Source organism: Tachysurus fulvidraco, chromosome 19 (genome assembly GCF_022655615.1).
Source record: "Tachysurus fulvidraco isolate hzauxx_2018 chromosome 19, HZAU_PFXX_2.0, whole genome shotgun sequence".
Classification (NCBI taxonomy): Eukaryota; Metazoa; Chordata; class Actinopteri; order Siluriformes; family Bagridae; genus Tachysurus; species Tachysurus fulvidraco.
In genome coordinates, this window is record NC_062536.1 from 12,169,056 (window position 1) to 12,192,862 (window position 23,807).

Sequence of the window (23,807 nt, forward strand, 5' to 3'; positions counted from 1 at the left end):
AGGATGCATCCCTACTCCATCCGCCAACATAAATACTGATTTGGTTGTAATGAATCAGAAATGCTTCAACACCCATAGTGCCAGAAGCTTAAGTGCATGTTATGAAGTCAAAAAGCTTAAAATAAAGCAAACGGTATCATAACACTTTATTCTACCGGGTCTGTGATGGCACAGCGTGATCCAGCATGATCATGTCCTTAGAGGTCTCTCCAGTCAGCAAGTTGTTACTGAACAGAGAATACAGGCACACAAACAGACCAATATTAATCTAAAAATGTCTCAGTCAGCCACCCATACAGGCTGAACAAATACATACAATGCCTCCTGTGTGTGCCTCAACTCATCACCCACACCAACACATCAGGAAGGAAGACGAATGGGTCCTGCAAAGAGGCGACCACAGCAGCGCCTGCACAAGGAAAGAGCCCAAAAGGTCCAGGCTTGGTTAGAAGAGAGAGAAAGCAAAAGTGCAAGAAAGAATGAAGATAAACAGAAAGATATACATATCACAGACTTTATGTTAGTTCGAAATATTTGATCATTTAAGCCCCAGGAGTTCTAGATCCCATAAAAAAAAAGAAAAAAAAAAGAAAAAGACTGCATAAAAATACAAATGTGTGCCTAAAGCTAGAGATCAGGTTTGAGTTCATCGCCTGTGATCAGTAGCTGGGTTTATCTAAGAACATAACATTCTCAGCCTGGGAGCTAAAGAGTGTTCACTTTCATTCCTGTCTCTAATAATCAAGGCTCATATTGTATAATCTGTACTGCACATCACTGAAATTATGAGCATAACAACTAAAACTAAATTGTTCGATATTAAAACTTTAGAATCAGTGATGGATCGTGGGTGAAGATTTACACAAATTGAAGCACAATTTCTCAAACGCACTCAGAGGAAGCTTATTGCAAAACTGGGATGTGTAATAAAGGAAATATACTACATTCTGTAATACCACATAACTGCAATGACGACTATGGAAATCACTTCAGCTACTATTATTAATTTAAGAAAAAAGTAGAAAATAAACTTAAGTCAGTCAGTCTACTTATGTTTGCTAGTCAAGTGTAATTTCCTTCCTAGTTTTTAGATAGTTACATCTGCTGTCAAAATAACCATGATGCCGCCTTTGCCATTAAATCACCACTAAAATAGAAAAGAGCGCTTACACAGTTTGTACAGATGACAGCAGATGTTAGCTAATAACATAAAAAGAAATTTAGCCAGCAGAACCAAACCTCTTGATTTAATTAAGTGTTAGTGTGAACAGAGATCACTCGAGTGAGAGGAAAATGAAAATTGTGTTAAAAAAATACCTCAGCTGATGTTTACCTCGGATGACGTGACGGCGACTGATATGAATGATGCTGACAATTAAATGCAATCCAAGGCCTAGTGTAGTTCTTTAAAAGTTGGCAGTCATGTTTTTTTCCCCATAAGTAGGTTATGAAACCAATTTAAATAAAAAGGTAGCGAAGCATCTTCAATGGAATTTGAATTGAAATCTTCAAAATGTGATTTTTCTCCTTGTTTGCAGTTGCGGTTAAGCAGATTTTAAAAAGCTAGACTTTTACTTGTACATGTCAGCTCTGGAACACCAGTTCTAATAGAAAATAAAACATTTCAAAAGCTTTTCCTAGGCTGCCACTGAAATAAAGTATAATATTGGGAAAGCATACTGTACACACAATCTTTGCTAACTGTATGGATGTGTCTTATTCAGAGTAATAAGCAGTAAAGAAAGGGACAAACACAAAAGGATAAAGCACCTCTATGTAAAAGAGCTTTGTCTCTTCACAAATATACCAATGCAAACGCGCGCACACACGCACACACACACACACACACACACACACGACAGGAATGTGGCAACTCACTGTCAATGTTGTGAGCAAGTCAGAACATGATCATACATCACCAGCCCTTACGTAATGTCTAGGTGACATTTAAATGGCTGTGAATTAACTAAGAAAAAACTACAGCACCAGGATTTAAGATTTAAACTTTATGAACAAAAGAGAAGAAAGAGCAAGGACATGAGAAAAGGACACTGGCTGACGTACACATGGCATGTCTCTAGGTCAGCGCTGCTAAAGCAACTGTCTCTGAGGTAACATTAACAGTGATTTGCATGTCTCTAGCTATTCAAGACATGAACACACACACACACACACACTTTTTCACTTGTCTCTTCATCAGTCTGTTCTTCTGTTTTTATAATACGACTCACAAACCTATTCCACCTGTCACAATAGACAGTGAAGAATGGTTGGTTAGCTTTTCTGCAAGTGTGTGTGCATATTTGTACTAGATAAGTGGATAATCACATCTAATCTCAATGATTGACTCTAGCATGGTATTTCCTCTGTGCTTTCTCAACATACACACTGTGTCTTGCTACACAGGCAGTATACAAATTAAAAGACAATGTATTAGTTAGGTGCTGGGCAAACACAAACCAGCGGAAGAGCTTGAGTGTATCTGGACACCAAGCAAAGACTGCAAGGCTCTGGAACTGTGCAGGACAGAGGAAGTCCATTCTCCAAAAAGATCTTCCTTCAGTTGGTGTGTTGATATATTGGTTGAGAGTGCTCGCTCACATGTTGCTAGAAATCTCCCAATGGTGTTTATCTGGTAATATCTGGTGACTATGAAAGCCACACCATATGATTTACAGCATTTTCATCAAATCATTAGGAGAGCAATCATCCTAGAAGAGGTCATGTCCATCAAAATTCATCCAGTCATTTTGGGTGACCAGTCAGAATGTCAACATTGATATACAGTGACATTCACTCTAAGGGGACAAGTGTCCCAAACCATATAATTAAAATGTTCCCAAAAGCGTAAAAAGCCACCAGACACCACTCATTATTTACAAACTTTTTTATTTCTCATCTTTCCCACAGATAAAAATGTAAATGTCCCTTTAGTGATTAATCCTACATGAACACAGCCAGCCGAGTAGTCTTCGTGAATGAAGCTCTGGCACCAATAATGAACCTTCTTTCAAAAGTCACAGCCATATTGATTCAAAATCAAGGTCAACTGGGCCTGCACAACATTTGTATACATGCCAGCGTGCTGCGTAATTCTATCAGGCAGGCCACATGTTTTGAAGCATCGGTTTACGATAAGTTTCTCTACCTCATTTTGTCAGGATTTTCCTTTGATTGGTCACCTGTCACTGGGCCCAATAAGCCACTGAGAGAAAAAAAGAGAACAATATGGGGTTTTGGTTTTGCACACAATGGAAACAATACCGGGTTGATTTAACAATCTGTGAAAGAGGACACCGTCGTCTCACTCCAGGGCCCAGAAGGAGGACACTGGCCCACATTATCCACCTACTGCTGTGTTCTGTCCTTTTCCATCTCTCTCTTGCATTCGCATATCCCACCTGAGGCATGCTCCACTTTCCCAGTTAGCAGAGACCATATTTAGACTGACATGGTGAGGTCTAATGCAGCACATCGGTCAGTCTTGCACTTGCAAAAAGTCACTTTGCCATGCAAAAGAGGGGGACAGTCTTAATACATTGGGGACAAAATGTCTTAAACGATACTCATTTTCAACAGAAAGTAAGCATTGCTAGAATATTTTAAAAGCAAAATTTAATTTAATCATTTAGTGACCGTATGAAAACATACTGGCTTGGACCAAGACCTGCTCTTTGACAACAGTTAAGTGTCTGCTGTGCAACTTCAGTCATACAAGTTGGAGACTAAACCTGTGATCCTCTTTATTGCCCTGATGGCTCTGATGACTCAAACTTTCCTGTTATTGTCCAATAGCAGGTGTGTCATTCCAGAACATAAGCACACAACGCACAGAGCTGTGCACAACTCAATATGCCCATACATGCCAAGACTAACTCATCACTCAAGCTGTCTGGATCGGTCATCACACACACTTCAGGCACAAACCAAGACTGAAAACAGTGAAAATGTAAAAGTGCCACACATTAAATGTTGCTGGACAATTAAGAAAGATCTGTTCCATTAGTAAGGATATTAGTGGAATATTAATGAATCAAATAAAAGCGATTTTAGTTTTTGCATATTTACATAAAAAGGTAAGCATGTCTAATTAAAGCCCACTATTTGCAGTATTCCAGGTCTTTTTATCCTCTGAATTGTAATGTACTTAATGTCAAATGTTTTGACAGGCTAAAAATATTTCATCTATATATCTCTGTATTGGGTATTTCAGCATTTCAAGTTCACAAAAACTGCACAGGCTAAATTTGGAAATACTTTGCATGCCGTGTTGTACCAAGTTAACATTTTACAACTTAATGCCCAGCAATCATGCCACTTGCTCATAATGCTAAATCTAAAGAAGATAAACTATATCATATAAAATGCATATCTGCTTTAGTCATGGGTACCCAGGACCCTGTCACGGGTACAACAGTTGTCCTTCCACACACCTCTTTTGGTAGGTACTAAAAACTGCATACAGGAACACGCCACAACACCAGATACTTTGGAGATTCTCTGACCCAGTTGTCGAGCAATCACAATCTGAGCCATGTCAAAGTCCATTACAGACCTATCTCACACCTTCCGTTTATGTCTAAAATACTTGACAAGGTTGTTTCTGTTCAACTGAGCTCCTTCTTACAGTAGAGCAACATCCTTGAAGAGTTTCAGTCAGGTTTCAGGCCCCACCATAGCACAGAAACTGCACTGTTAAAGTTACAAACGACTTGTTCTTAGCTTCGGACCAAGACTGTATGTCACTATTAGTTCTACTTGACCTTAGTGCTGCATTTGACACTATAGACCACAACATTCTTCTAGATCACTTACAAAATTACACAGGTATTCATGGTCAGGCTTTAAGTTGGTTTAGATCCTACCTGTCAGACCGATACCATTTTGTAGAATTAAATGGTGAATCCTCCAGTTTATTACCAGTTAATTATGGGGTCCCTCAAGGATCAGTTCTAGGACCTCTGCTTTTCTCTATATACATGCTTCCATTAGGGAACATTATTAGAAGACATGGGATTAGTTTCCATTGTTATGCTGACGATACACAGTTATATCTCTCATCAAAACCAGGTGAAATTGCCACAGTGTCCAAATTAACTCAATGCCTTAGAGAGATAAAAGACTGGATGAGCTGCAACTTTCTATTGTTAAACTCCGATAAGAGAGAAATACTACTCATAGGTCCAAAAACCAGTGCACACAAACTCTCACAATTTAACTTCCATTTAGAGGGATGTACTGTTACTAGTAGCTCGACAGTGAAAGACCTCGGTGTTATATTAGACAGCAACTTGTCTTTTGAAAATCATATCGCCCATACTACCAAAACAGCCTTCTTCCACCTTAGAAATATTGCCAAGCTGAGAAACATCCTGTCTGTGTCTGATGCTGAGAAGCTAGTTCGTGCATTCATGATTTCTAGACTGGACTATTGCAATGCATTACTAGGTGGTTGTCCTGCATCTTTAATAAATTAGAGTTACAGTTAGTCCAAAATGCAGCTGCCAGAGTTCTCACTAGGACAAGAAAGTATGACCATATAACCCCAATTTTATCATCTCTACACTGGCTACCTGTTAAGTTTAGAATTGATTACAAACTGCTGCTACTTACGTACCAGGCTCTTAATGGTTTAGCTCCCATGTATCTAACTAGTCCTCTAACACGTTACAATCCTTCACGCTCTCTGAGATCACAAAACTCAGGACTTTTGGTAGTTCCCAGAATATCTAAGTCTACTAAAGGTGGTAGAGCATTTTCTTATTTAGCTCCCAAACTTTGGAATAGTCTTCCTGATAGTGTTCGGGGCGCAGACACACTTTCCCAGTTTAAATGTAGATTAAAAACTCATCTCTTTAGTCAGGCGTACACATAATACATCCTATAGTATCATGCACTAGTACATCAGCCCTGCACATTTTTCATGAACAGCAGATATGTTAATCCCTTTCCACTGCTTCTCTCTTTGTACCCATCCCGAGGCATCCAGACACTGTACCAGCTCCCAACGTCCTCTGTGGGACGAAGCCTTTGGATGTCCACTGAGCCGAGGCCGACTCGAAGAATCCTGAGACATCTCCAGTTAGACTCTGTGATACTAAGGAGATCCGAAGTCCATGATCCTTACACCAATACAACATTTAACTGACTGTATATTACAATCACACCCCCAGTGTCACCCAGATGAGGATGGGTTGACTTCACTTGCTGTCTAATATCTCACCATTTGACATTTTCCACTGTTACAGTATAGTCAATGTCATTCAGGTGAATATCACTGATCATTTAAGCAACAGTTTTTTATTTACAGTAAACAATATTGTATATTGCAAAGTTTCCTCACCATTTCAAGACATACATAAAACCAATGGTAAATTTACATCATCTTTAAATGTTGCTGTGCATTTTGTGTATTTCAGTGCTAATTACTGCACTGTATAATGGTGGAGACTTGAAAAATGGCAGATCTTAATGTGAACAGTACACCGGTTTGGACATTTGGCCTCAAAGTGTTAATGCTCAGCAGTCTTCAAATGACAGGCTGCACTCTGGGACCCTCAGCCCAAGGCCAACTTGATTTTGCCAACTTGATTTTGACTTGCAAGACAAAGTACCAGGCCTCAGGTGAGATACAAATCCGTACAAACCTTCAGCAAGAATTCTGAATCTGTTAAAACCTGAACTGTATATAAAAGGTCTACTCACAGATTATGTGCCTTTCATTATAGATGTGCAGTGCACTGGCAAGCACATTCAACGATCAGTATGCGAAAGCTTTCTGCTTCAACACGGCATGTCTCAAATCAGTGCCACTAGGAATCAGCCACTAGGAATTGGAACTATATTCAGCTCCAGCGCAGAGCACACACAAAAAAAAAAACACAAGGGTGGCTGGTTGCTTTCAGACACCCGCCTTTAAGATGGCTGATAAGCGCAAGAACACTGCTGCTCAAAAGGCGGATGAATTCCTGCTATTGATGAGGCTGGCCGGAGAGCTGAGAGAGAGGGAAGTGGGAAAGGTTTAAACCAGGCGAACCGTGTTCCCCTGGAAACTCACACCCTCATGTGAACAAGGCTCGAGTGTGCATGTGTGTCTCCATATTGGACCAGCCTGAAAAGAGAAGGAAAGACAAATGGAAGCGGATGGCTGAAGTTGGCAGTTGAGCCAAAGAACAAGAGACAGAGAGGGAGGGAACGGGTTCAGAAATGGGGTCCCTTCGCAACAGTAACAGTTTGTTGATAGCAAAACTGTGTAGAGCATCAGATCTCAAATTTGTAGCCAGACATCTCTTCTGGAGTAACAGACTTTTGCCTTATGGTCATAGATTTAATTTTAAGGAGAACAAGGCAAACAAATACGACTGTATTTATAAACACTTGAATTAATAATGGATAGTCCATTACCATTCATTTTCCTTTCCTGAACTTTCCACTACTAGATTTAAAACACTGTGCATCATTAACATCATTTTTAAAATTTCACTTACACTGAATCTAGGTCAAGCTGGTTTGTAGACAAGTTTTAGCTGAACCTCTTTCCTTTCAAGCAACTACTCAGTTAAGCTTACAACTATAATAACTAAATAATACCCATGATAGCACTGGTACTAGTCTATAATTTCTGCCACCACAAAGTGATTTAAAAAAGCAATAGTGTCAGATCCAATGAAAACACATCATAGGCCCCTGGCGTACCCGAACCCCCCCCCCATGGAGTGCTATGGCTGGAGCAATAAAGCTTATCATGATTATCATTTAGTTATAGAGATTGTTTCTTTGGAAAACTGTTTGGGAGACAGATGGTTGTTTAGGAAGACATACACACACAGTCCATTTCAGCAAAGAAAAAAATATCTGCGATGCTCCTGTTGCTTAGCAGTGATAGAAAGAATGTAAACAATGTGCATGAAGTGGCAATGAGCTCATTCCACTGTGTAAACTACCCCCCCCCAACACACACACACACACACACACACACACACACCAAAAAAAAACAGCCAGTTCAGCATCAGTGTGTGTATGTATGCCTAAATATTTTTGAGTCAATGAAAAAGTTAAAGTAAAGTAGCTTTGTAGCCATATTCAAATGTGCAAAATAAATGCAGGCTATACGTTGGTCATTGGTGTCTACACATTCAATGGCATCCCCACATATATGAATACACGTGAAAATGAAGAGATGGCATGGAAAAGAGGCAGACCTGGCTGTGTCACCTATGGGGGAGTTTAAGTTTGGGAGCTGTGTACAGCAGGAAAAGGGGGACAGAGAGGCAGTGTGTGACCAAGAAATAGGCACTGGATGGCACTGTGGCGATTGTGTGTGTATGTGTGTGCAAAATGTGGACGTAGGCCGACTTTCAGCGGCAGTATACAAAGGAATAATTCACAACCTACAGGGGCGGGTAGGGGGTGGACCAAGGATGGGTTAACTAACACACACACACAAACTGCAGTCCAGTATGACTGGGGCTAATGTTCAAATTTAAATGACCAGAAAATAACGGAAATTAGTATGTCTGTATGGTGTCATACCTGAGTGACATTAGCCAGGTTTGAACAAAAATAAGACAGAAAAATATGATTCGAACTCGGTTTGAAGAATATTCTTATTGGTAGCCCAACACCTCAACGACTATGCTACACACACACACACACACACACACACACACACACACACACACACACACACACACACACAGTATACATACAAAATGTATATAAATATACAAAATTGTATACACAGTGTTATTAAGCATACATATACTGCAAGTTTATATGTTACCTTTTCTTTTTACGTTTTAATTTGCTGTCTCGTGATAGGCTGTTTATTCTATGAGAGCATTTAGGGTAATCGCAAACGCACACGTTTAATAAAAACTCTCAGCAGGACACGAACGATAAAGGAAAGGCTTACACACGTGATACCCAGGATCAGGTTGGCAATATTTACATGAAAAGAGTTCTACCAAATATTTGCAAAGTCCCTGTTAATTCGTAACTTGCACATGCACATTAAGTGTGAACAAGGCCCAAGAAAGTAATCCCAGATTTAAAAGTTCTCTGCAGTTTTAAAATTAGATTCACTCAAAAAATCTGAGGCTTTGATAAATTTCTAACACATTCTCAGCACTGTTAAAATTGCTTACACTAAACTTGACGAGGAAGAGTTATAGGTTTAGAGTCGGACACTGAACGCCATCATCTGCCTAAAGATCACGTGTCTGCATATCACGTGCAAATTAGGCACTTGTAAATAATGTAAAATGACTCAAACACATGGAGTCATCAGTCTAATTAAATCACACAGACATAATGCGTTATCTGACAGAATCAGTGAGAAAATAGTGGTTTCTAATCTCATTCAAAAAAACAGTCAAGCCGACTTCCTGTGAGGTGAGAGCATTTCTACTTACAGAGACACGTGACCCATGTCTACTTAAAGCACAAGTAGGTCATGATGGCTGAATCACTCAGTAGAATTTACGGTGTATATTTACTGCTCATGAATGATATTGTAAGACACCTGCACAAAAAAGTACCACCTGGTTGACAGTCCACTACTAGAGCTTGCAAGGACAGGGAAACATTTCTTGAATAGCAACAGCATTTTATGCAATTTATCTGTTGTGTGTCATACAAGTTAAACTAGTTCAGTGTAACACTACAAGGCATTCTGCACAGCTAAGCAGGATACTCATATGAGTATGATTGTGCATGTTGACATGTGTGTGTAGGTGTTAGAGTGTAAGAGAGAGGAAATGTTGTCATTGGCAACTGGAGTTTCCTATGAGGCAGACTACTGAAAGGAGCTCAGGCTACTGAAAGGAGCTCAGGTGCATAAATAAGTTAGCCTGTTTAGCCATATTGAACTAACAAAACGTGCAAAGTTTTTTTGCAAACAGCTATTTAAATCAGCATTGGTAGAGTGGTTTTATAAAAACCACTCTACCAATTTTTGTATGTGAATATTATGTTGTGTGTTACCATTATATTTAAAATAGCTCAAAAGAAACACAGAAAGCTTCAGCTTTGGACCAACTGGAACTAGTGGAAAACTCCAGTCTATTATTGACTCTAATGTATTCTGACTAAAGTATTTTGAAAATTTGAAAAGTGCTTTGGAAGTACTGTATGTCCTTCACCTTTCTGTCTGGCTCATCTTCAGACCATTATTACTAGTGGAATAAGTTTAGATTAAATCACATTTTACAACTGCATATTTCAAATACTGAAAGAAACCAGGAACAGCCATTAAAGTTAGTAAAATATTTTCTGCTCTCTTCTTATAATGGGCACATTCTAGTTTGTGGTTAGCAAATCTGCCATGGACACAGAGTGGGGTTAAAAGTTTCTGGTGTATTCGATCAAAGTTTAAAACTATCAATACAAGGAAGAGTTTCATTTGATTAACATAAGCTGCTTTTTTTTTTAGCCACAGGGTTATTTCTAAAGAATTCCAAACTAACAAACTAACAACCCACTTTACATCATGATCATTTTGGTGGTGATCTGGTGTCTGAATTCATAAAATATGGATTTCATTACTTAGGAAGGTTAACAGGCTACATTCAAAATGAACAATGGTGTGTGTGTGTGTGTGTGTGTGTGTGTGTGTGTGTGTGTGTGTGTGTGTGAGAGAGAGAGAGAGAGAGAGAGAGAGACACCACCTGCTTGCCAACATATGTGACAAGCTAATGGTCCATACTGTCAGCTCCTTGAGAGCGAGCAATTGAGAGACAGATAGCTTGAGTATCAGTACCTAGCACCTACTGACCTTCTGCCTAGCAGCTCAGGTTGCCCAGTGTATGCTTGTCTTTACCCTGCTCAGTCACATATAAACACACTCAGCTAAAAGAAAACAATGCTAATCAATGTGTGACTGATAGACAAGCCCTTCTGACCCCACTCTCACCTTTCCTCTGCTTTTAGAGCATTTTTGGGTTCAACATCCCTGGACTCTGTTACATAAGGTCTTGTGCACAGGGGGCTTATGCACTTTAGTGAACTTGAGGACTATGCCCCCAGATCTGAGAGGAGAGGTCAGACCCTAGACTGTGCATGTACCAAATATAAATATTCTTAAAGAAACTGGAGAAGGTGCCCCTAAGGTGCTTTATACTGACTCCATAGTGCTATTGGCAAACGTGCTAGAGAGAGAGACATGATCGGAATGAGATGGTAATGAAAAGTGTGCCAGGGGTCTGAAGAGGAAATAGTGCGGTTCATGGAACAGTGGACCAGCTGATTACTCTCCCCTAGTTTTGTGAGAGACTGTTGAGAATATGCTAATCCAATCTACATGCCTACATGCCTATGATGGACATCTGTTACAGGAGGTGCTGTAAAAGTGTCTGGGTCACTAAATATGCAATCTGATGTCTGAGTGGAGTGAGATTTGCATATTCCTGTTATTTGCAATTGAGTTTGTTCTTTTGGTCCTAGTAAAGTAAAGTTACATGGATGCTACTCAAGCACCTCCAATTCTGAGGTCATGGATCTCTTCTAAAAAAGCTGCACCACTTCTGGTGAAGGAGTTGAAGAGCCCCACTGTCCCACCACAAGTCTCTGGAATATTATTTTGTAAAAAAGTCCAAAGTCAACAAATGGATTAGGTATTTAGGTTGTGACTACAGGCAGTAGAAACCAGTTCCTCCACATGGTTGCTATGCTTACTTTTTTGTGAAAAATTGATATGCAATTCAAGCAAGCCTCTGATTAAAGTCATTGCTATTCTGAATGAAGAGAAGCCAGCAGAGGCAGTTGAGGCACCTTTAAAAAGGATGCCCAGTGGCTGACTCTCAATAAAGCAACATCAGTCACATCTCATTGGAAGAAGGCCCAGTGGTTGAAAAATTTATGTTTAAGATTTGGCTTGTGAACTCCTTGGGATTTCCAGTGATGGAGAAGTCTGGGCTGCCCTTCAGAAGCAGCTTCCACTGTGACTCCCACCAGAAAAATTAAAAGGAAAATAAACTATAATAAACGGCATGCATCACAAAATCTAAAATGTTGCACACAAAATACAACCACATTTAAAAACTAATGGCGTTTAGTGATTTTTGTTCAATATATCTTCTAAAAAGGAATAGTAAAAGTAAACTGCCCTGCTTGGTCTCTTCCCTTCCCTGTGCTCTGAACCAGAAAAGTCAAACGTTTTTGTCAGAACAATAGAATAATTAAACCATTAAAGCGCTTGTATTAAGAAAAAAGTTGGCCTGTATAATTGAGTGTTACATGCAGTATATAATCAAATACGATAAAGAGAATACAAAACACTCTGGAGCAACAAAATACGCTGAAAATGTCTACAGCTTTTTCTGCAACAAAGCTATCATCTACTTATCACTCATAACCAGCTCACACGTCCCGGTTTCCTGACGTGCTCATTCCTCCTTCTACAAATTGAGACAATAACTCTAGTCCCTTCACCGTGTGGGTCATGTTACAGAATACCGGAGGACTCTGAGGCATGTGTGCACACAAACACATCCATAGAGTAACATCACACACCTCTTGATTTGGGTCATTTGTGCACCAGCTGAATGCCAGGCTGTTGAATGCACCCTCATTTCCATCTGAAGAGCCACAGAGAAAGAAAAAATTCTCTGGCCAGCAGCCCAATCTGACACCAGCAAGCAGTCAGAAATTCTCTCTGACACACACACAACATTGCTGAACACGTTCATCCATATCCAATATTCTAATTTACAGTTAAAAGCGTAGCATGTCCTGAAACCAAGCATCCACATTGATGTGCATCAGTGTTTGTCTATGCATCATTGGCATTGCACACCACCTGTCAATCAACAAAATGAGCAGCACAGGCTGCATAAACACAACTCAGCATGCTATATACCATCCAGGGCACTTTGCTGTAAAGTGACATTTACTCTTCCCCTTAATTGCTCTCTGGTGCATCTGGATGCAGTCATAAAGTAGGCCTGAAACTTGTTATTAAGGGACTATCCTTGAGAATGAAAAGACCACAGTGGAAGAAGGAAAAAAATAAACATGATAAGGTTGCCATGAAAAAGGAAAATAACCCTGACCCTTATTCAGTGCTACTGTATACACCATCACAGGTCTCAGTACAGACTCCATAGCTTTAATTATGACGACGGATTTTAAAAGCCAAACGAATAAAGACCTTTTCGTGTAAACAGCTTTCAAACTGCTGATAATCCACCAGAGCAACAAAATAAACCCAGAGGAACGTGACAGAGGCGTCGTAAAGAAGAAGCTTGTGCTGTTTCTAAGTAACATGGTGTTTAAATGGACGAGACTAAAGCTAACGAGATGAAAGCTCTAGCTGTGCTACAGTGTACCACAGTGGCTTAACGCTACACAGTACACAGGCTGGGCATAACAACAGGAAACACTAGGGAGAAAAAATAACAGAATAAAACACTTACCAGAAATAAAAAGAGCCGCTTAGACCAGAGTACCAGCCTTCGGCTTCTTCTTCCTCGCAGGCCGGATGCCGTCTTTTCTCTACACGCTTCTCCTCGGGTGTTGTTGATTATCGCGGTTTTTGGGGACCTTTTGCTGGTCTCAAGGCTTAAACCTAGTCACGGGATATGAAGCTCAAAACCCAAACGATTCCGTCTGTGATTCCGTGAAACTCTCCGAGCAGGTGTGTTTTTAATGGGTTTCGCTTGAACTACGACAGATACTGACACAGGTCGGAGCGGGTTACTGCCGTCTCTACTGACGCCTCCGCCTAGTGAGGCGACTTGGGAGGAAGAAGAAAAGCTTGTCTTTATTATTAACGCCAGTTAAACGGATAAAGTGCGCCACCTACAGGACGAGATGTGTATTACAACAGTGGAAATGTGTTCGGTTAGATTGTTAAACTCTAAATTGCGCCCTCTGATGAACATATGTGAGTACACAGAAATGTTCTTGGCTTCATTCATTCATTCATTCATTCATTCATTCATTCATTCATTCATTCGTTTATTTGTTCATGCATTCATTCATCAGTTCTTTAATTCATTCATTCGTTCATTCATTCATTTGTTCATTCATTCATTCATTCATTCATTCATTCATTCATCCATCAGTTCATTCATTCGTTCATTAATTTTTACTTCCCTCGTTTATCCGTCCGTTCATTCATGCATTCATTCATTCGTCCGTCCATCCATCCATCCATCCATCCATCCATTCAATCATTCATTCATTCATTCATTCATTCATTCATCCGTTCACTCATCCGGTTTATTTGTTCAGTAATTTGTTCAACCAATCATTAGTTTATTCATTCGTTTATTTGTTCATTCATTTATTCATACCTTCATTTATTCATTCATTTATTCGTTTATCCGTCTGTCCGTCCGTCCCTTCGTTCGTCGTTTGTTCATTCATTCATTCATGCATCCATCCATCCATCCATCCATCCATCCATCCATCCATCCATCCATTCATTATTTGTTCGTTTGTTCATTACTTAAATAATGCATTCATTTGTTCATTCATCCATCCATTTGTTCGTTCATTCGTTCATGCATTTATTCCTTCGTTCATCTGTCCGTTCATTTGTTCATTCATTCTTTTGCTTGTTCGTTTATTTATTCGTTTAAACATTATGCCGGAATCTGTATTCCACACAACGCACACGCACACACACGCACGCACACACACACACACACACACACACACACACACACACACACACACACACACACACACACACACACACACACACACACACACACACACACACACACACACACACACACACATTAATATACTCATTCAGTCATAAGAGCAATTCCCTGCGGAATCCAATGTGGTCACACTGCACTCAAAAGCTCCACACAAACAGACAAATGATTCCACAGGTTTTAGTCAAAAGTGAGGCATATTTTATTGAAAATGTTGTATTGAAAATGTCTATTTTAACCGTTTAAAAATATTTTTATTAATCTACATCTTTAACATCATGGCATACCATTAATAATTTTAAACAAATAAAAAGCTGTGCTATCTTTAATTAAACTGTTAATTAAACATATTAACATGAACATAACATGGTTTTAAGTGACAAAGAAGTCATGCTCATTGTGCATTTGCATGCAGAACAGTGGTATTGCTGATTTGTTCTGTTGTGGTTAGATATTTGTTCAGTAAAGCTTTGTAATGCTTTTCAGGATGGCCACCCATATTGTCTACTTTCCATGTGTAGTACACATTGGTCTTAGGTATGTCCGTATTGTTAGACAGCCACACCCACATCCTGGCGCAGGGCAGAAGAGCTACACCAAAGCAGATAGGGTCTTTCGCCTTCGCCGCTCTGTAAGAAGCCAGACCAACACCATGGCTGGTGTTGGTTTGACAGAAGGGGTATTCTGTAGTCAGTGACATGGTGTGAAGTTTAAAACTATTAGAGACATCATGTACATAAAGTGGACATTTCCACACTTACCTAATGAAATACTGGAGAAGTAATGTGTCCAAAAAACTCTTGTAACTTGTGTATCTTCCTATCATGTTGTTTTGCATTTGCTGCATGAAGTCAATATGGAATATCATGTCTGCAATGTCCATGCTCTTAGTCCAGAGGTCCTCATAGACATCCTGCTGCTTGGATGCCAAACTGTTGCTACAACAATGCAGGTAACTAACCTCAATAAGTGCTAGTCATTTTTGTTTTTATCACTCTTTTTTTTATCACTCTTTTCAGCAAAGACCATGATTCTGAGGCTTAAGTAGGCACAGGCTATCACCAGAAGTAGAGAAATTAATTAAAGAATGTTGCTTGTTCTATCAAACCTTAATTTCTGATGAAACATCCCATGCTAGGTGTGTCCCATTGTTCCTGGTAACTCAAGTAATCTGCAACTGCAAAAGGCCATATCCAGTGCAACTCTTTTCAGCAAACACCAGGAATCATAGAGCACAGTTCAAGATATCCAGGCACCAAATTTTTGCTTATAACTTTTAAACCATTTATCAGAGTTGGGATCCTTATTTTCCATGAATATCGGGTCATAATGAATTGAATAGATTCATGCAATTTACTGGATTCTTTAAAAAATCATATTTCTTTTTTTTTTAAAACTAAACTTGGGGGTGCTATAAAAATGAAACCATTCACTTCCTATTAGCTGTGCCACTAGTACAAATATTTCAACTACTGTAATTTCTTATGCTTCATCAAAGTTAAGGATCCTGTCTGGGAACTTATGAAATCCCCCCATCAGCCATTTAGTTTTTTGTGCATCTAGTTTGACAAAACCACATTTCACCATCTTCTCCTAGAGTTATGTTACAATGAGGATTTGTATATCTCTTCTTTGGACCATTTAAGACTTGTAAAAGGATAGATGCCAGGTTGAACAATATGGCCACAGTGCATCCTCAAACTAATCCTTGAAGGTGCCATAAAGGGAAAGTGGGCAAATCTCTGTCATGCTTTTGTTCATTGTCATAAAAGTTAGTGCACATGCTTACCTTGAGGCCTGTGTGCGGAACACCAAGTGTAGTGGAATTTGGCCAATTTGGGTGCTAAATTTAAAAGCAGATTTAAACAACCTTACGTCCATATACTTAGTTGTCTCCCTGATGGCCCTGAGGTGCTTGGCCCCTTGATTTCAGCTTGTAGCTATATTTGATTATAGGTGTAGATTTTATCAGACTAATTAGAACTTCAATCTGATTATAAAGCATATGTTTAAAACTAATCATACTCATTTAGACATTGGAGCAATTCAAGGTTCACCTACGTGTTTTATAAACTAGAATCTTTTAACCTTGAGGAAAACCTTGAGGAAACCCTTGTGTCACTGCAAGCACAAGCACAGAAACTCCACACAACAACTCCACAGGTTTATGAGGTGATTTTATTATTACTTGATTATTTTGATTACACAAAAATTGCATTTTAAAATTAATGATGGGCTTGAAAAACATGCAGGTTAGTGCTATTTTTATTCATTAAACTGTTAATTAAACATATTAACAGGGTCATTTTAAGTAAAACAACAAGTCTGTTAATTAACTGAGAAAAGACAAGCCTGCCAAATTTACAATAGATCAACTTAGGAAGTGGCAAAGAAGTCATACTCATTCTGCATTTGCATGCGGAACAGGGCAGTAGCATTGCTGATTTGTTCAGTTGTGGTTAGATATTTGTTCAGTAAAGCTTTGTAGTGCTTTTCAGGATGGCCACCCATATTGTCTACTTTCCATGTGTAGTAGACATTGGTTTCAGGTATGTCCGCATTGTTAGCCAGCCACACCCACAGCCTGGCGCAGGGCAGAAGAGCTACACCAAAGTGGATAGGCTCTTTTGTCATTGCCGCTCTGTAAGAAGCCAGATATTTCACCATGGCTGGTGTTGCTTTGATAGAAGGTGTACCCTGTAGTCAGAGACATGGTGTGAAGTTTAAAACAAATAGAGACATCATGTACATAAAGTAGATTTCATAACATTTCCACTCTTACCTTAAAGAAATAGTTGAGAAGTAACATGTCCAAAAAACTCTTGTAACTTTTGTATCTTCCTATCAAGAAGTCACTAATGTCCTTGGGTTTTTTAACCTTCTTGCTCATCGTTTTCAGCATATCAGTAACCTGTACCAAGTAGTTGATGTCCTGCAAGGTGAAATTAACGTAGCGCTCAGCTTGCAGGCTGTTCTTTTGCATTTGCTGCATGAAGTCAACATGGAGTGTCTTGTCTGCAATGTCCATGCTTTTAGTCCAGAGATCCTCATAGACATCCTGCTGCTTGGATGCCAAACTGTAGGTACAACAGTGCAGGTAACTAATATCAATAAGTGATAGTCATTTGCAAAATATTATGTTTTAGATAATTTTGTTTTTTTAATTAACTCCAGACTCCTCATTTCCAAATAAAAATGTTAAACCTCAAACAGTTAATAAATAAAGTAAGTAAATCAAGTTGGTTTATTCATCATAAATTTACTTATACAACTGTATAAGTAAATGGAATATCAATGGAATGAAATGGAATATCAATAATTTCTAGTCATTCGCAAAAATATTTTACAGATTTTTGTTACTATAATTAACTCCAGACTCCTCACTTCCAAATAAAAATATTAACCTCAAACAGTTAATGAATAATTCAGTATAGAATAACTTAAGTAAATCAATTTGCCTCATTCATCATTAATTTCAATATACCATTTTAAATGTATAAATATCTAAGCATTTGCAACAATTTTAAAATCTGATCTTTTAAAAATCAATCTTACCTCAAAGAGGAAAGAAAAACTACAAATAAAACTGCAGCAGACACCATTGTTTTAATTACTGTGACAGAAATGATCCACCTTCAGCAGCGCTTTCTTTAATAAAGCTTACTGATTTGGAAATATTAGTGACGCATGATTAGATTGCAGTTTCTTTATATGTCATAGGTACAGTACATTTCCAGTATTTGTAACACTTTTAACAGTTAATGAAAGTGGAGTAATTCAATTTCCTGTTAAACTAAAGCAAAAGTTATGACCTCTAGCACTGTCTCTGAACCTAACCATTCTTATCTTGGCATGAGACTTTAAAATGATAATATTTAGAATTTATCGTTTTTGAATTCCGCAGTTCCACAATTTTCTTTTAAATACAAAGTTTTTTATTTAGGTTTTGTAAGTAACACATATTATTAGATATTACCATGTAGAAATTTCCTGTATTTGTAATGTCTCACTTCTTACAATAAATGAAGAAAGATGAAAGTAGTAATCCTGTAGCTGTCTATCATAATCAGAAGCAAAACATGAACATAGAGTTTGATATGACCACTAATACCTTAAAATCATACCATTCTTGACTTTTGAGTTTGTAAATTAATTTTTTACTGATAAATATTTAGATATATTTTAAGATTTCTTTACTACTCAACCTCCCTAAATGCTGAAGACTTTGCTTTCTTTTACAAGAAGATTGCTAAATCTGCCACTTTTGCCCCAACTGCACCTACATTTCACAGCCAGGATTCCTCTACTCTTTCACTGTCAAATCTCAACCATGGCAGCAAAAGAGGTTTTACAACTCATCCAGTCTTGCAATCCTACCAGCTGCCCACTGAATCCACTCAAAAGATCTCACAAGAACTTAGGCAGGTTAAAAAACAGGTCATGCAGCTGCTTTTTGGATCACTTGCAGAGGACGAAATGCGTTCATAGGTAAACCAGTCTTGAAATGACAAGACAATCTCTTGTCATTTCAAGACTGGTTTACCTATGAACCCTAAGTTCTTAAATACTACCCCACTGCTGTGTTCCCTTCACTGGCTATAGGTAGCCACATGCATTAGAACACAGAACTCTCTCTCTCTCTCTCTCTATCTATCTATCTATCTATCTATCTATCTATCTATCTATCTATCTATCTATCTATCTATCTATCTATCTATCTATCTATCTATCTATCTATCTATCTATCTATCCATCCATCCATCCATCCATCCATCCATCCATCCATCCATCCATCTGTATTTATTCCAGGTGCAATTTAATGCTTTTTAAAGACTTGGCAAGAGTTCATTATATTTCTTCTTGTGCATGTTTTGCTTCTTATTATTATTAGCGGCGAAGATTTTTAGAAGATTCAAGATTCACAGATGATTTTTATAATTTTTCACTATTATCATTATACTTTCTCCTGCAGGAGTCTATGGCAGCCCATAAAACCCCAATAAAAAATTTGGCAGACAGAAAGAGAACAGTTTGAAGTATCCAGGCTTGAAATTTGGGTTCAATCTATAGAGCTCTGTTTGTTCAGTAATGTTATGTCATACAAACAGTAGACAGAAGACATTTCCTGTAATTGACAATATTTTTGCTTATTGCCTTTGACAATAAATGAACACAGATGAAAGTAGGGAACTAATCCTCGAGTTTTCCAGTCACAACTGTATTTCCTATAACCTCTAGTTACTCTATATTTTCTAATTACTCTAAAGTTTTTATTTAAGATTTTAAATGTAATATTTATCATTTATGAACTGCATAAATGATTTGACCAAAATTTTAAAATGCAGTCTATTTATCTATCTATATCTATTAGGGTCAGGATGTTACTAAATTAATTATATTTTATGTCATAGGTTTATTAAAGTATATTATTTTAAAAGGCCTTCTACAATTCTTTAGTGTAAATATTTGTTCTGTTTTGTTATAAGTGCAATAGTTTATGGTTTATCATATTTAATTAAGCCTGTTCTTGTTTTGCTCTTCTTTGATGATTATATTTGCTGTTGATTTTGTCAGATAAATTAGAACTTCAATCTGATTATGAAGCATAAGTTTAAAAGTTATCTACTGTAACTGACTTTAACTCTTTTGCTGTTGTTGTCTGATGTACAGGTTTGAGATTTTCACAAATTGTTCTCTTGGTACTTCCAGACTGAAAAAAAAAATCCAGACTGGTTCAATCAACAGAAAGGTTATGGTAGCTCAAATAACCTACAACTGCAGAAGACTAGGTCAGGTTCCACTCTTTTCAGCAAAGAACAGGAATCTGAGGCCTAAGTAGGTACAGGCTCACAGGAAATAAAGCAATGAATGATACATGTTCTGATGAATCTCAATTACTGCTGCAAAACTCTTAAAGAAGGATCAGAGTTTAGCATAAAAAGCATGGACTTAACCTGTCTTGTGTCAATATTTCAGGTACACAAAATAGAAATCAGCACAAACTGGTTCATGACTTTTACAGTGATTTAGTTTTACTGCCCTCCCAATTTACGAGATCGGAATCCAACAAAGCAAATTTGGGGTGTGATTGGACTGGAACTGCAGCTTAAATGTGCATTTAACAAATCTGCCATGATTATAGGATTCAATCATGTTAACATTCAATCATGTTAACATCCCAGGATTGTGAGGCCGGCTCTACAAGAAAAGCCCAGAAGCTCAGAATTTTTCAATAAAGCTTTAAACCTCTGCATGTGTCTAATTTCATAGAAATAGACCGTTTGTGGTGTGAATTGTGTGACAAATACCGAGAAAAGTAGTGGAAAGTGTTGGAAATATTTTCCTTTTACAGGAATTGAGCAATCTTTAAATGCTTAAATAAATTTACCTGTGTTATAATGATTATTTCAGGCATTATAATGTTCCATCTCACAAAACAGAAATCATTACAGACTGGTTCATGAATGAAATAATGACTTTCTCTCACAGTAAAGGCATTTAAATAGTGAACAGATTTTGCAAGTTGCTATATTTTCAATTTGTCAGAAATACACCTAACTGTTATAACTATTGATTAAGTTATGATTAAGTTATATTGATTATGCATTTAATATGTAAAGGTTCCTTCTGTATTAATTTCGCTTTCTTGTGTAATCAAATAAATTGTTATTGAATTATAAATGCCTGTAAGTCATGGTGAAGTCATGAGTTTCTTGAATGACTTGAGCTGATCATAGTAGAGGTCATTTCCCCATTTTGATATACAGTAAGAGATTTTCCTTAAAATTGTAATACAGCACACATCCTTTACTTCTGCACAAAATATATCACATCACCATCCTGTAGCACTGAAGTGAGTACACAACTTGTGGCAGATATGTTATAAAACATAAACTTGTCATTCTTCCATGTGATGATTGTGTATCCACTTTTTTTTTATTACGGCTGTAGGTACACCTTTGATACAGATGTGCCGTCTCCAGAACAAAGACTTGCTTATGAAGAAAATGGCTTTATTTTGATCAAAAACCTGGTTTCCGAAGAGGACATCGATAGATTTAGGCAAGACTGTGTTTTTCTTAACTTGAGATTACTCAAGCTAGTAGGGTCACAAACAGTTTTTTAGGTCAGTTTTAGGTCAATGAAAGGACTGAAGTGTAGAATCTCAAACCTTGTGGGTGACTGGGTCAAGATTGACGTTATCAAAAGAAATGAGTTAATCAAGGCAAGGCAAGGCAAGGCAAGTTTATTTGTACAGCACATTTCATACACAGAGGTCATTCAAAGTGTTTTACATAGAAATTAGAAAACAGTTTATAAAAGAGAAAAAAAATATATGAAAAATAAGAAACACACGATAAAATCATAACAAAAACAAATAACAATTAAAGAAAATAAATGTGATTTTAATAAAAACAGTTTAAAATATGTTAAAAAGAATAAAACTGGAGTAAAAGTGATTTGGATAAAAAGCACAGTCAGTGTGAAACAGCACAGTGCTCATTCAGTAAATGCAGAGTTAAACAGATGTGTTTTTAACCTTGATTTAAAAGTGGCTACTGTTGATGCACATCTGATCTCTTCTGGAAGCTGATTCCAGCTATAGGTGGCTTAATAACTAAACGTAACTATGTTTTGTAACTAGTCCATCTCTAGAACAGATAGAATTATGCAGAAAGCAGGATTTGATGCAGATAGCGGATCACTTTCAGATCCCTTTAAGTAAACAGTCTCGAAAAAAAGAGTTAAAACAAATGTTAATCTTGCGTTTAAAGGAGTTGCAGGTATTGTCTGTGTCAAATGTGGAAGATGGTGTTGAAGATGTGCATGGCGAGGCTCATGAGCAGTTCAATTTTTGTGAGGCGGATAAGCGGAGTGGATGCTGAAGCAGAGGCGGAGGCCGAAGCTAAGGTCGGCTTACCACCGTTTGATCCAGTTACACCCAGTTCTGTTGGGTCACTGGAAGGGGCGCGACTAAAAGTCCGTATGGCCCGTTTGCATTATGAAGCGCAGGAGAGAGCCCAGACGCGCCAAGCTGAATTAAACTTGAAACTGGAAATACGAAAGCTGGAAATCGAGGCCGAGAAGCAGCTGAAGCTGAAGCAGCCTCGGACACCACTCACGCCCATGTTTCTTCACCGCAAGGTGGTTTGTCACCCAACCCTTTTGACGTGAGTAAGCACATTGCACTTGTTCCTCAATTTAGAGAAACTGAAGTAGACACTTACTTCAATGCTTTTGAACGCATCGCCATTTCTCTTCGTTGGCCTAAGGAGGTCTGGTCATTGCTGTTACAATGTAGGTTATTTGGAAAAGCGCAAGAAGTTTGTTCCTCATTGTCAATTGAAGAGAGTCTAAAATATGAATCTGTAAAATCTGCTATCTTGCGAGCATACGAGTTGGTGCCAGAGGCTTATAGGCAACGTTTTCGGAAACACAAAAAGAGTTTTACACAAACATTCGAATTTGCGAGGGAGAAGGGAGTGTTGTTTGATAAATGGTGTTCTGTTAGTAAGGCAGATGATTTCGCCTCTTTAAGAGAGTTGATGTTGCTCGAAGATTTTAAGGGATGTTTAGCTGAACGCGTAGTAGTGTATTTAAATAAGCAGAAAGTTAATATTTTAGCGCACGCAGCCGTAATCGCGGATGAGTTTATTTTAACTCACAAGAATGTATTTTCTTCTCCACGTCCTGAAAGGTTACAGACTGACAATTCGCTATCACGTTCAAAATTTAGCTCCGCTAATAAAGAGGCGCGTGAGTGTTTTTATTGTCACAAGAAAGGGCATGTGATCTCTGATTGCTTGGCTTTGAAACGAAAGCCGCAGCCACCACCAAAAAGTGTGGGGTTTGTTAAAACGGATAAAGTGCGCCACCTACAGGACGAGATGTGTATTACAACAGTGGAAATGTGTTCGGTTAAATTGTTAAACTCTAAATTGCGCCCTCTGATGAACACATGTGAGTACACAGAAATGTTCTTGGCTTGCTTCATTCATTCATTCATTCATTCATTCATTCACTCATTCGTTTATTTGTTCATGCATTAATTCATCAGTTCTTTAATTCATTCTTTCATTCATTCATTTGTTCATTCATTCATTCATCAGTTCATTCATTCGTTCATTAATTTTTTACTTC

The 23,807-nt window shown here is 38.1% G+C and overlaps 2 protein-coding genes and 1 long non-coding RNA gene across 4 annotated transcripts in view; 1 reads left to right on the forward strand and 2 right to left on the reverse strand.

Annotated features, from left to right (window-relative positions):
* Window positions 1–13,743, reverse strand: part of cdk17 (cyclin-dependent kinase 17) — a 44,522-nt gene extending 30,779 nt beyond the window's left edge. Inside the window, exon 1 of one of the 2 annotated variants that reach the window (XM_027151221.2) lies at window positions 13,413–13,742. The gene's annotated coding sequence lies outside the window, so the exon portion shown is untranslated. Of the gene's footprint in view, window positions 1–13,412 lie in introns of both variants that reach the window. The other variant, XM_047804375.1, reaches the window with a different exon arrangement.
* A 3,083-nt stretch (window positions 13,744–16,826) lies between these two features.
* Window positions 16,827–18,373, reverse strand: LOC113645525. The gene is made up of 3 exons (XM_027151171.2): window positions 18,222–18,373; window positions 17,449–17,743; window positions 16,827–17,363 (listed from the first exon to the last, which is right to left on the reverse strand). Exons 1-3 carry the CDS (start codon window positions 18,266–18,268, stop codon window positions 17,043–17,045), a joined length of 663 nt encoding a protein of 220 aa, XP_027006972.2. The 5' UTR covers window positions 18,269–18,373; the 3' UTR covers window positions 16,827–17,042.
* Window positions 18,374–21,458: 3,085 nt separating this feature from the next.
* On the forward strand, window positions 21,459–21,689 carry LOC113645526. The gene is made up of 2 exons (XR_003441247.2): window positions 21,459–21,519; window positions 21,618–21,689. It is a non-coding gene; the product is annotated as an uncharacterized LOC113645526 (long non-coding RNA).
* Window positions 21,690–23,807: the final 2,118 nt, after the last annotated feature.